At 42.5% G+C, this 14,744-nt stretch overlaps 1 protein-coding gene across 1 annotated transcript in view; it reads right to left on the reverse strand.

The window, feature by feature from the left end:
• The window catches only part of LOC134534197 (N-alpha-acetyltransferase 35, NatC auxiliary subunit), a 33,067-nt gene extending 23,174 nt beyond the window's left edge, over positions 1–9,893 (reverse strand). The window contains exons 1-2 of the mRNA XM_063372399.1: positions 9,421–9,893; positions 7,171–7,268 (exon numbers count right to left, since the gene is read on the reverse strand). Of these exons, the coding sequence (XP_063228469.1) occupies positions 7,171–7,268; positions 9,421–9,482 (160 nt within the window). The 5' untranslated portion in view covers positions 9,483–9,893. The remainder of the gene's footprint in view (positions 1–7,170; positions 7,269–9,420) is intronic.
• Between the last annotated feature and the right edge of the window lie 4,851 nt (positions 9,894–14,744).

Consider the following 14,744-nt stretch of genomic DNA (forward strand, 5'->3'; position numbering starts at 1 on the left):
AAAAAATATGAGATCAACCAGCAAGTGGATAAGAAAACAATTTCCAAGACTAAGATAGCGCAGCAATACAACATTCCGAAGTCTACTCTCTTCACGATTCTCAAACAGAGAGAAGAAATTGTGAATGCAGTACAGAAGCAAGGCCGCAATGTGCAACTGAAAAATTTGATGGGCGCGACGTACGAAAACTTGGACGAAGCTATGTTGGAGTGGTTTGGTGAGCTGAGAGCTCAAAATTTGCCTGTGAGTGGGCCAATTATGTTGGCAAAGGCGGACGAACTTGCTTTGAAGTTAGGTTTGACAGACTTCAAGCGTTCAGTCGGGTGGCTGAATCGTTTCAAGGCTCGGCATGGAATATCCAGCCACAAGATAGTCGGCGAAAGTGCGTCGGTTGATCCGAAGTCTGTAAGTGAGTGGTTGCCCTTGCTTCAGAACATCCTCAGCCGATACCAGCCTCGAGACGTTTACAACGCAGACGAGCTGGGGATGTTTTATAACCTCTTGCCAGACCGTACTCTTGCGGTGAAAGGGGATGTATGCAAGGGTGCGAAGAGGAGCAAGGAGCGCCTCACAGTCCTCCTTTGCTGCAACATTGACGGCAGCGACAAAATGAAGCCCCTAGTAATAGGAAAGTCAAAAAAACCGAGAGGTTTCAAGGGGAACATTCTTCATTGCGACTACGACTTCAACAAAAAAGCGTGGATGAATGCAGCAGTTTTCACGAAGTGGCTTCGCAGCTTTGATGCGAAAATGGGTGTGATGAATAGGAAAGTTGTCCTGTTCGTCGACAATTGCCCTGCGCATCCTCCGCTCGATAACCTCAGAAATATTGAGCTGGTGTTCTTGCCTAAGAACACCACCAGCGTGCTTCAGCCTCTGGACCAGAGGATAATCCAGCAGGTGAAGCTGAAGTACCGGGAAATGCTTGTGCGGAGCATGGTGTTGCAGCATAACATCGGGAAAGAGAAGAAGAAGTGGGACGTGTATAGGGCAACGGAAGCGATTGTTATCAGCTGGAGGGGATTGAAACCAGAAGTAATCGCCAACTGTTTCCGACACGCCAACTTCGTCACACCAGTCGACGATGTGCCTCTCGCTGCCACCAACCCTGAAAACCCTGACGACCCTGATGACCCACCCACAGTGGACGCCGAGTCCCAGCCGGGCCCCTCGACGAAGCCGCAGCATCACATTTTCACTCTGCCATGCGACGACGAATCGTGGCAGCAATTGGCCCCAGACTGCACGTTTGCAGAGTTCGTGACAGCGGATGACAACGTTGCAGTTTGGGGTACACAAGATGATGATTCCGATGATGTCAAGGGGCAGGAGCCGAGCGATGAAGAGGAGGAGGAGGAGGAGGGGGAGGGAGAAGCAGAAGAGCCAGAAGTTGTGCCGAAGACGAGAGACGTCCTCAAAGCTGGGGATGTCAATGAATATCTTCTGAGGCGGCATGGTGCGAGTGATGCTGTGTGGTCCTGCTTAACGCAGTTGAAAGAGTTTGCGGAAAATGCCATCTTGAAAAAAAAGCAGGCAACGATAAAGGACTTTTTTATAAAGTAAGGTGATAAATAAAGTGTTAGGTGTTGTGTATTTATTTTTTTTATGTTCGTTAATGTTTTTTTTTGTTTTACGTCTCGTCGACGTGTCTAACATGTGTGACTTTGAAGAACAAAAATGCTTAAAAAAAATTAATTAACAGCTGCCGCATATATCATGTTGGATAATACTGTAATCTGGTGCGTTTTTTTTTTTTTAATTGTTCTTTGTTGTTATTGTTACATATATGTATACACTGCTACACTGCTTACAAGCATAGTTTATTGAACTAAACGTGTATTTGGAATTAAATTTTTCGGGTTATCTTGAATATAGCTTAAATATATTTTTTGTTTATCATTATCTGAAGCTGTAAAAAAAAACGTTGCCATCGCTTCGGCCCATTTTTGTGTTTCGGCTGCTCTATATTTCAAACCACCCAGTTACGTACCATGTAAAATAGCTTTTTGGCCTGACCCTTATTTATAACAACCTCAGCTGTCACACTTTTAAAACCCAGGGAAAATACTCTGACGTCTGCTTCCCTTCTCACGTCGGTTGGTTATTATGTCCGCCGCCAGTTAGCTCGCCTGGCGCCGAGAGACGTGTCTGGCAGGCATTCGGCGCGGCGGGACGAATGGTGATGCCGAAAGAGAGGGAAGGGGGGGGGGGGGCAATAAATGGATAAAAAATAAACTACCCATGTTACATAACGTTAGCACGATGTTATTTTAAAGCTGCCCAAATAAAGGACGGTTCTTTCCGTGAAACGGCCGGGGGGGGGTTGGGTGGGGGGGAGGGGGGGGGGAATTGGCCAAAAATTGCCCAAATTCTCTGGAACGACCCTTCCATAAGTACGACCGTTTTTTCGGGAACCGTGAGGGGTCGTTCCAGCGGGATTCTACTGTAGGGTCATTCCATGTGAAACGACCCTAAATAGAATTTTTTTTTTCTTTTTTTTTTAAATTTAAATTCTATATAAATTCAATAACAGTATTTCAAAGATTATGTGAAAAGTAAAATGTATTGCTAAATTTGTAAACTGATGGCAATGGTCTATTTACAAAGTTTTGACAGTTAACTGAATGTGTTACTCTGACAATAACCCAGAAGTTGGTTACACTGAAAATTTAACTCTTAACAAACAGCTGATAGGTGGCAATTGGAATGGTTTCTCCAGGGCTAGAAGAATATTTCCACAGTATATAAAAGTTGATTGCAGGTAAATATATACATTTTATTCACATTTAAAAAGTTACTTGTACCACGTCACACCCGTAACACTGTTTAGTACTTAAAGTTTGAAACAAATGAAACTAAAAGTAATAGGGAACTGAAAATTTATATGCACTAGCTCAGTCATATAACCTACAAATTTCAATCACAATGTTTTTTAGTAATACTGCTAATAAGAGCTGAAAATACTGTTACGGGTGTGACAATACATTAATAATCAATGTGTACATAGCATATCAGACATGTTTGGTTTAGATACACTGCACATTTCTTAGAATTTTTTTGGGTGTTTCTTAATACTCTTAGAGTACCTACCCATAAGTTCATAATTTTCTTGATACATGTATACTCATCTATACATTGGTAGTGCTAACTTAACCTATAATTAACATAACCTTGCTAATTTTTTCCATTAAATTAATAAGTTATTACATTTAAATTATTTATTACTATTTAATAATGATCTGGTAAGTTTAAAGTGCTTATGGCAGTGATCATGTACAGTAATATACTATAAGATAATGACTGATTGTCAATACTGGAAAATGTTACTAAGACAGCTTATTTTTTCCTTTGTTATAGCCTATATAGTACGACTAGATGTCTTCTACTGAGAGGGTAAAAAAGTATCGGCAAAAGTTACACCAGAATAAAGAACATCAAAAACATTTGGAGAAGGAAAGGGAAAGAGACAGAAAAAGACGCGACAAAGTAAGAGAAATGTGTCAGATAAGCAAAAAAGCATTAAAACGTAAAAGGCTGAGCGATGCAGACAGACAAAGAAAACACAGAGAGAAAATAAAGAAGAGAGGAGCAGCAACAATTTCAACAGGACTGACACCTGATAAAGAGTCATATTCTTGTATCCGTTCTTTTGGAAGAGCTGTTAATAAAGTAAGAAAGCACCTTCCGTCTAGTCCAAGGAAGAAAAGTGCAGTGGTTAAGAAACTTTTGTTAGAGGTACTACCTGAGGTAGCTAAAAAAGTTGCTAATATTTCTAAAACAGGAAAACATTTACACAAAGAAACAGAAGAAAAAGTACTGGAGTTTTATGTAAGAGATGATGTTAGTTGTCAAAAAACCGGTCGAAAGGATGTTGTAATCATTAAAAATCTTCAAACAGGTGAAAAAGAATATTTTCAAAAGAGAATTATGATTACAACAATAGGAGAGGCGTACGAGCTGTTTATTTCTGAATATCCAAATTTTACTCCTTGCGACCCCCATATGTTCTGCCAGTAGCAGAAACACCACATAATGTGTGTGGCTGCAAATACCATTCCAATATGCAGTTATTAATTGATGCTGTGAGCAAAGCTGTTACGTTCCCTTGTCAAATGGATGATCTTCTAGTTACTGCAGTATGTGATGAAGACAATTACCCTTGCATGGCTAATTTCTGTGACCAGTGTAGACACTTTCCTATGATTGGGCTCATTGATAAAGACAACATGGACATAGATGTCAAGTGGCAACAATGGAAAGATGTCAACCTCATAGAGCATACAGGAAAAATACACAACTGCATACAAGAAATTGAGAATCAATTTCCACAATTTAAACTGCACTGTTACATTAAAAGAAAGCAAGCACAGCATTTCGAAGCTACAAAATTAAAAGTTACAACAAATACTGCTGTTCTTCAAATAGACTTCGCAGAAAACTATACAGCAGGGTTTCAAGATGAAATTCAAAGTGCACATTGGCACAAACAACAAGTATCACTTTTCACTGCAGTTGCTTGGGTTGGTGTCTGCAGACGTTGTTTTGTAATAGTCAGTGATGACTTGAACCACAACAAATACAGTGTCTGGGTTTTCTTAAATAAATTGATCACTGTCTTGAAAGAAGAATTTCCCAGCCTTGCACGGGTTCATATATTTTCGGATGGAAGTGCAGCTCAATTTAAGAACCGTTACATAATTCTGTCTTTGACATATTTTCAGCAAGATTTTGGTATTGATTGCACTTGGAACTTCTTTGCTACATCTCATGGCACGGTGTAGGAGAGACAGTGAAACGTACAGTTTGGCGTTTAGTCAAGTCACGTCAGTGTGTTGTACAGTGTGCAGAAAATTTTTTTGACTGTGCTAGGAATGCCTTAAAGGGGATAACAATCCTCTTCACATCTGCCATTGAGATTATTTCAATGTATGAAACTGTGTCCTCAAGATGGGTTAATGTTGATCCGGTTCCAAGGCTCCAAAAACTTCACAGCTTCCAGCCTGTGACTGAAGGCATTGTTAGAGTTGCTATAACATCTTATGGTGAAAACAGTTTGGTTGTAAACTTGAAAAATGCATATAATGAGTGTGAAGTTAGTGATGCTCCACAACCAGGCCCATCTGCATCAGTCAGCATAGAGGGCACAGACAGTATTGAAGTTGGCGACTTTGTATTTGTGCAACTTAATGTAATGGGTCTTGGGACCAAAACCACTAGCCAGAAAGACTATTTTGCTGAAGTGCTTAGTATTGACATTGAAACTAACCAAGCAGTTTTAAAATACATGCATCCAAGTGGGAAGATGTGGATCTGGCCAAAAGAAAATGACATTTCAACTGAGGACATTTCTGTTATTGTGAATAAAAGTGAACCTCCCAAACTTGTCAATAACCGTGGACAGTTTACATTTAAATAATTTCTTTTTAGTCAAAATAAAGTTTAAAGGATGGTTAAAGTAGGTTTTTTTGATTTTAAATAAATAAATAATTTTTAAGAATTGATTTTACAAATCTATCATCATTAAAATGTTTTGTCACACCCGTAACGTCACACCCGCAACATGTAGGAAATTTTTAAAAAATTATAAAAAAATAGTTGTGCTTGTTTAAAATTCATTTTCAGATAATTTTAATCATCAGAATACACTTAAGTTATTTTTTAAGAATTTAAATTATTTTTTCCAAAATTTTATTAACAGACATTTCCAGTCAAAAACACAGTTGTTCATAAAGAGAGGTATTTTTTGTCACACCCGTAACAATTTTAATTTTAGCACCACGGTACCTTAATAAAGAGTTTAGATATATTTTAAGCTTTTGGTTTGTGAACTAATCATTTAGAGAAGAGTACATCCACTTTAAAAAATTATGCTTACTTAAAATTTTTCTGGACATACTGTTTTGCATTGCAGAATCTACCAATTTTGTCACACCCGTAACAATGGAATGACCCTGTATTTAGTATTTGGATTTAATGATACAGTGGAAATTAATAACTCAATTTTTTTTAAAAAAAAGTAAGTTCCTATGTGCATCCAACTCAAGCACCAACCCTTGACAGGGATTTTTTTTTATCAGTAAGGAGGCACGAAGCTGACTTGTTACATTCAATGGCACATAAAATGACATACTTTGATACACGTCAATACTTTGATACACGTCATGAAAATGACTTTTATGTCAGAAGTGCAATAAACTGAGAAACAATGTCGTGGAACACTTCACGTGTAACACACGTGGGTTGACAGATCTGATGGTTCACACAGCACTTCAATGAACCCAGAAATTGTCAATAAAGAATTCCCTATCCAGCTGTACAATTCCAAGGTCGTCAACAAATGACTGAAACCATGTACAGTAAGCTAAGCATTTGGCTTTATCACGGACACAGTGAACACAATATGCATGAAGGTGTAATTTCTTCAATGCTTGTTGAACACTTCCATGCAAAATGCTTGTTTCAGCTGACAAGTCCCCACAGACGAAGACAACCACCAAATGGTTCTCTCCACTTCAGCAGGTTAGCCTCCGTCAAAATCAGTGGTTTTCCTGATCTATTCTTGTCCGCAACTGATCCGCTTTCTTGAAAACGGTTTATTCATGTTGTTATCGTCCCATTGTTAGGAATTGCAGTATCCGGATACCGCCGATGAAAATTGTCTGCAAAATGTGCATACGAACGAGTGGCAAAACAGCGTTCGACAAAAAACACTCCCTGCTCTTAGGAAATCACCATGTTTGCCAAGCAAGAAACCAAGGTACTCTGCAGACATTGTTTGACCAAAGTGTGATAGATGCCATGACTGTTTGTTCTTTACACACTTACAGGACCTTCTAGTGAGAATGTTACAACTAACAACTTAAGTTACAACATATTACACCCTTCACTTTCATGTGCACGACTTTCCATTCACTATGTACATTGGTAACATGGCAGACGAGTCGCCGGCAAAGACGAGTTAAACATAATGGCATCCTGGCAACCGGAATTTTTGGCTCCTTGTTTTACACAATACAAAAACAAGGATTTGGCCCAGTCAGTAATCATATCGGGTGGTAGACAAAATGTCTTATCCCTATAAAACTGTACCTAGATAGCAGTAAACAAACCGTAAGCAACAAGCCGCCACCATTCGTAAATTTAGGTTGGAGCTGTGTATTTTCAACTTACCTTTCACGGATGCAAAAAACTCTTCAGTAACGTTGACCCAGTTGTACAAGGCATCTGGTATTGGCTGGGCAGCCAAAGCCTCCGCCCCCTGTCCGTAACTGCAACATCGCAACGTCAGTTCTTACTTCCAACAGCCTGCCACCCACCATACCTACGCATTCAATCTACTCAGTCGACTGATATTTTCTTAAGTTTCAAATAGTTTAATATTTCACACAAACATTCCTTATAGGTACTCAAAACAGTATTACAAAGTTTTGACAAAAAATTATTTTTGGTTCATTACAGTGAGTTGTGGTTAGTAATAAGATAAAAAAATACATATTATCTTTAAAAAAAAAGTAAATTAAACATTAAATACTTGGAAAAGGAGAAAAAATTTGGTCTTTTTTTTCAGTCTTCTAACATGTTGCACGATAACTTGGAATTAAATTCTATTGAACAGTAACACTGCAATTAATGTCTTATTTTTATATTATAGTTATTTCAATGTACTTATCGATGGCTTAGAATGAAAACCTTGTATCTCATAAAATGCAAATTTTACAGCGGAGACAAAAAAACCGTGCTACTGATATACGTGGTTTCTTTTTCCCCCAATAGAAAGCAGTAGGATGCACATTTTATTTCTTTCAGCCAAACATTTTGTGAGATACGAGGTTTTCCAGCCAAAAACATAAAAAAACGTATTTTCGTCCAAAAATTGAGATACGAGGTTTTCATTCTAAGCCATCGTTATGTGTTTTCATTACAGCAATTTAAAGTAGTTTTTCATTCGTGTTTTCTTATTTTAAAGATATTTAGCCCACAACTTCCCTACTGTTCATAGATTTGCCCACTTTGAGTTTCTTAGAACCCAAATGGAAATGAAAAATTATGGTTTGCAACATTGGTACAACAAAAAAAAAATTTTAATTTTTTTTTCATAACAGCCTTTAAGTTAACTACCTATATGTTTACAAGATGCAGAAATGATTCGACAGGAATAGAAGCAAACCACGAGAGGAATCGCAAGGGAATAGAAGAATGGCATAGGAAGATGTTCGCAGAGCTGCCTATGTAACTAATGAGGGTAAGGTAGTTGAGGTAAATAAAGCAACGGGATTCAAGAGGAAACTGAAATGTCCAGCAGTTGAAAAACAAAAGTAGGTGGTAGAAAACTAGTTGCTACCAAGTGCCAAATCATATTCAAGTGTTGTCAAATCAATAGGACAGTATTTATTTTTCTTTGGTCATCCATATATGTACACCAGGTAATTATTCTGTATCAATTATCCAAGTTTATTCTTTTAACCTAATGGCATGAACCTGAATACACTGATCCCATGGTACATGATGTGTACTGATTTTTTTTAAATTTGGTACAACCAAAGATTCTGCACTTATAAAAAACTTGACTACCACAATACAAAAAAAATTAGGCCTATGTCAAGCCTTGTGAAAATTCTTTCTTTTACATACATTTTACGAACATAATTCATTGTAAGTTATACAAGTTTTTGTTATGCCCAAGATCTTTCGAAGTACTAAATTAATATAGCAATCATCATGTAACACAGGTTCAATGTTACATGATCATGCTATCAATATCACGGGATAAACTTGGATACATGATATGGAACAATTACTATAAATTGTGAGCGATTCCAGAATAGTGGAGATTATGTTTTTTTTATTTATGTTTGCAGGATAGTTATGCCATTAACATTACTGCACACGTTCCAAAAGAGAGAAAAAAAAATCTGAATTTTATTTCAAAATTCCTGTGGTATTGTGGATGTTATTGTGAATATTAATATTTTTTCCTTATTATAACCATCAACTATAACAGCATTAATTTCTCAAAGAATAAAATAACCACAATAAAAAAATGTGGTGAAATCTTAAGCCGTTGCAGCAAGGCAGCTGTACTTGTATTGTGCTGTGTAAAAGGTTATCATAACTATTCATGCGCAAATACTAGGTTGATCTGTGTACAGGGTTTTATCTATCCTAACCAACCGTTTAAATGGTAAACTAGTTGAATATGACAATATTAGTTTACAGAATTATAAATAATATCAGTAAAAAAGAAAAACCATTTTCAATTTTTTTTTTTTTTACAGATGCAACTGTTTTCTACAATCACCCACTAAACTAACCTAACGAATTATACAGTCTTTATCAAAGACATTGTTGGCAAATGCGCTAACTATCTACCCAAAAATTATATTTTATTAAAAACCAAGATTTTTAGTCCGCTGTACATACGGCTCTTTCTCGCCATCATCAAATGAATCTGGACAACAGCGATCGGCTAAAGATGCTGCCATTACAACTTGATCGAATAAATCCTAGTTTACACAATTAGTGTCTTCCACGCGTTGCTTGATCTGCCATTATTAACAAAAACCACCTAACACCCGTTTCAACCGCAATTCAAAGTATTGGATTTATAAAATCTACATTTTTATTATTGTTTACTAAAAATTATTAAGTCAGTGTTGCCATATTGATAACTAAATAATAGCATGTCGTTTTAATCGCCGTCTCTTTACTTCCTTTCATTTATGAGAGAATTAAAATATATAAGAATTGAAATTTTCATGAAAGCGAAAGGAACAATTGTAGAATTTTTTTTAATATAACACAAATCATACACCATAAAAAAATAATTGTAAATTAATATTCCTCTGAAGATGTAACCAATATTGCAGTACAACATAGGAAAGTCATCAAGAAAACTAGAAACATGTTAAGTAGCACATAAGAAAGGCAAGGCCTGATCATACAACGTTAACGCATATGCTATAAAAATATTTTAGCCATTTAGAAAGTATGTTTTTCCAAGATTCTTGCAGCTGTGGTTATTTATTATAGCTGGAAAAGTTTATGCAATTTTGGTTGCAATAATTACACTGTTTTTAATTGCACGAAGTAATTTTTACTGTTGAATTTCTTTGGGCACGTAAATGCCGAAGTCGTTTGCATTTATTGACATTAAACAATATAACATATTTGTTTTGACGTCGTACCGACCATAGCCTTTAAGCCCGTGCTCCACACCGCCAGTACCGTATCCCGTTTTCGGAGCGCGCCCTTTGCCCAGCCGGATTGAGTCAAGCGAGCGCCCCGGGCGTGACCCCAATAGACAACAAACCTTATTAACAGTCACCGCGGCCACTGTCCTTAATTAAAATGCCCGTGACTATGATCGTGACAGATTAGAAGAAATCCAACTAAAACAGCTCACAGTAAGACAATATGTTGATAAATTTACAGTCGCCAACTTGATGCCACAATTCAAATAATTAAATACTACTATAAAACAGTTGTTAAGCCTTAAGCACACAATTACCAGATGCTACCTTTTAATTGAGCACCTGGAACGTGTTTTTAGCTTATAATAGAGCAAATTAAGTTAATATAAGTTTTTTGACGCCGACTCACAAAGAAGAGAAAGTTTCACTTCCTTGCGAGGCGGCCATGTCCGGCAATCTCGAACCACTCCGCGCCGGGAACAGACGTGTGTCCGTGGGCAGCATCCAAGTTTTCTTTCTGTGGTTATTTTATTCTATACTAAATATTTAAATTCAAACCTCTTATTAATTCATAGCCAGTGGCGTAGCGTGGGTGGGGCGGAGGGGGCGGCCCGCCCCGGGCGGCAACCCGCAGGGGCGGGTCGCCGGTGAAGCGGGTTGAGATCTGATCTATGATTCATCCATTACATGTGTCAGACACACTATAATGTTCCATTTTTATCTAAAATTTTGCGCACCAACTATTTTTTAATATTTATTTAAAAGAAAAACTGCGAAATCACTGACAGAGCTCTTTATAACGTTTGTTTGTTTACAAACGAACGGCAACATCGCATCACGCCGCGCCGCCCGGCGCGCGCGAGCCGAGTTGAGCGGCACTCCTTATTATGTTAATTACTCATACAAAATCTTTTGTTTCACGCGTCGGCCCGTGTCGATGGCTCTCTTTCGCACTCATTGAATTTAGTACTACGCATTGTACTGTAAAGTTTGACCTTAACCCAGGGCAAACCAAACAACTTCCGCAAACCGGGACACAGTAAAACTCCTATATTATTATTATTATTATTTATTTATTGTTAACAAAAGTTACAATATTTCTTACATTAGTCTCGCAAAACCTATTCACCTAGGTTTGTCTGCGAGTACGGAGTCACACTCGTACATTAAATCTTATTTTATAATACACTTAAAATTGCTCTAATAGCTGTTTGAACATTGATTATTGTTTAAAAAGTTGACGCCGTCCCCGCTACCTCCGATTATATAGACGTGATTTTGTTAGGTTCGTGTTCTCAGGGAAGGTTCGGCCTTGTGGCTAGAGGTAGGGGTCAACGCAGTAGGGCCCCCCGAGCTGTTGAGGCCACTCGGGACGCCTGAATAATAACACAAAACCTCTTCAGATAGTTGGTGAATTTAATACAGCACAGCCCAATACATGGTGCTGCCCGTTCTGGCCGTAACGGTTTGCCCGACGCGACTAGTCACACGCGCAGCTCACTTCCTCAGTGGCGGCTCACGATTCTTATGCGCGTGAGGGGCAGACTCGTATACGTGACGCGAAAGTTACAAAAGACACTGACATGGCACACAATATTTTGAAGCACAATACACTACACTAATACCTAGCTCTGGATAAACTGGGCTAGCAACACGTAGGCCCGTGTCTCCGGCGACTCTACGTGGTGACTAGGTGTGTCCCAGGGACTGAATCGTTATTAAGTTTGGTGGCGCACTGCCGTACGACGGTGATACATAAGCCCTGACATGACGAATTACACTTAGGCGAACAACTATTCCACTAACACATTACACTTGATAAACTGGGCTAGCAACACGTAGGCCCGTGTCTCCGGCGACTCTACGTGGTGACTAGGTGTGTCCCAGGGACTGAATCGTTATTAAGTTGGATGGCACGTGTTGCCTGCTGGCTGCCCCGTGCGGGCCAAAACTAAGTAGCCTGTAGGCTAGGTTGGGCGTGAAGCGCCGACGTACAAACACATACTCTCCCCACAGTACTTACGTATGACGTAAAACACTCATCTCGGAGCACTGATTGAATTAAGTTAAGTACCTCATGGTAAATTTAGGCCGACCGCGGAACTATACAAAAGGTTGAAAAGAAATTACACTATGGAAAACTACATGTCGGTGAATGCAAAGGTTGAAGGTTCCGCGTTGCGCGCAGACTGCCGGCCTGGTTGAGCTCTCGAAGGACACTGCAGGTGTCGCCGCGCACGACCCCCCTCGCCCGCCAGCCCTCTCGCGGAAACGTGTGAATTTCGCGGGAAACTGAACCGGCCAGGTTCGGGACAAATCGCACATTGAAACATGATTTTGCAAAGACTTAATTATTAATTAATAAAAAATAATGTTTAATAAAATCCTGTGGAAAAACATAATTATAACAATTTGTTGTAGTGCGGCGGAAGGATATGCCACACCCGGCCGGATCCTTGCGCCGGTGTAGCACTCGTTGTATGGCGTTCGCCTCGTCGCACGAACTGCACTTTGCTGCGCGCACGGGCACGTTCGGTGCACACGCTTTTGCGAGACGTTGATGAGGCATAGCGGTCTATGCGACAGAGGAGCATTGGCGGTCGGCGTCAAATGCCCCCCCTTCTCTGAGACCGCTATGTGCATCAACGCCTCGCTTCACACACTGAGCACTTCACTGACGTTCGCCGCACTGCGAGCCCTACACTACGCGGCGGAGTGGTGGTGTGTTGTGATGTAAACATTCTGCCCTGAATACCTCTCCCACTCAATGAATGATAAGGGGTTACGCCCTGACCCGTGTCCTTTCCCCCCCTGGGACTGGGCAGCGACGTGCGCCTCTTCTAGCTCAATATGGTGACAAGTGGGTGGGGGGGTCAGTGTGGTCGGGGTGTGGCAGGGTGGTGGAATGGATGACGTGGGCGGGGGGAATGATAGGGGTCCGGCCACGAGTGTTGGCACACCTGGATCGCCCCTTACGGGCCGCGCCCGGGTGGAGTAGCTCGACGGGGACCTGGACCACTCGTAATCCGCCAGGTAGGCCGGGGGTCGGCGGGCCCTCTGTGGTCGTGTGGTGGGGACTGTGCTGGTAGGGGTCTCCACTGTGCAGAGTGTGGTAGGTCCCCTCGTGTCCGGTTGGGTGGTCGGGCAGCTCGCCTCCACGGCGGGGACAGGAGCGAACTCTACCGGCTCGCTGTCGTCCGCGCAGTACGTCCTGACCGGGGCCCGACGTCTGCGGGTGGGGCGCCTATCCCTACTGTCCGGCTCCTCCTCCCCCTCCTCGGGCTCGTCCACGGATACCCGGAACGTGGCGTCCGCCAGGCTGAGGTCCAGCGGCCACAGTGGCTCGTCGTCCTCCTCCTCACAGACCTCCTCCCCCTCCTCGTCAGGAAACCAGACCAACGGATTCCCCACCTCCTCGGGGACGTGCGGAACTGTGGCCAGCGGCACCGGGGACCTGCTCGGGGTGTCCCGGAGGTCGGGTTGGTTGCACTCATGTGCCTGATCAGGGCTACCCACGTCTGTGTCGCCCGTGTGCATGTCCCCCCGGGTGGTGGGTTCAGGTGCTGCTCCTTCCCGCGGCGTATCTGTGGCTTCCTGGAGTGTGGGGGATGGTGAAGAGGGGGTCGTTGGGCCAACTCTGACCCCGTGCGCGACTACGCGCAGGTCGTCCCGGTGCACTTTAGCGGGCCGCCCCCTTGGCGTCCGGACCGCATAGGATGAGGGGCCCGTCCTCCACAGGACCTCCCGCGGCTCCGACCATCGGGGCGCCAACCACGCACAAAAGTTACGCGCCCCGGACGACAAGTGGTGCTGCCTGACATATACCAGCTGACCTGGCTGGATGGGGGGTGGGGGGTGACTAGTCATGGGCGTGTGGGCCGCCAGGAATTGGGCCTGCCGTTGTCTGGTGTGCTCCCTCCCCTCCTCATGATTGGGGCGCGCCACCGTGCCCATGGCAACATCGGCCACCCTGCTTTCCCCTGGCTAAGCCAAGTTCTTCCCGTACAGAAGCTCGGCAGGGGAATGACCGGTGACAGCGTTGGTGCGGCGCCGGAGGCAATACAACAGCTTCGGCAGGTGGACGTCCCATTTGGAGTGGTCGTCCCCCAACCTCAGCCGCAGCTGCGCCTTGACCTCCTGGTTCCGCCTCTCAGTGGGGTTGGCCTGGGGATGGTAAATGGGGGTGGTGTGGTGGTCGAGACCCCAACGGCGACAGTCAGCTCTCCAGCGCCTCCCGCTGAACTGACAGCCATTGTCCGTCAACAGCACGCGCGCGAAACCATACCGCGGGAATATCTCGTGGTCCAGCAGGGCGGCTATGGTTCCGGCGCGCACGTTGGACACCGGGAAGGCCTCGACCCACCGGGTGAAAATGTCTGTGATGACGACCAAGAACCTCCTTCCCCGGGTGGTCCGCGGGTAGGGCCCCATTATGTCCAGGGCCAGGGTGTGAAACGGGTCGCGGGGCCGTCGGGGGCGCTGCTGCTCCACCCCGTCAGACCGCCTCGTCTTCCTCTGCTGGCACTGCTGGCAGCGCCGCACCAGGTCCCGTAC

Source organism: Bacillus rossius, chromosome 1, assembly GCF_032445375.1.
Source record: "Bacillus rossius redtenbacheri isolate Brsri chromosome 1, Brsri_v3, whole genome shotgun sequence".
NCBI classification, from domain to species: Eukaryota; Metazoa; Arthropoda; class Insecta; order Phasmatodea; family Bacillidae; genus Bacillus; species Bacillus rossius.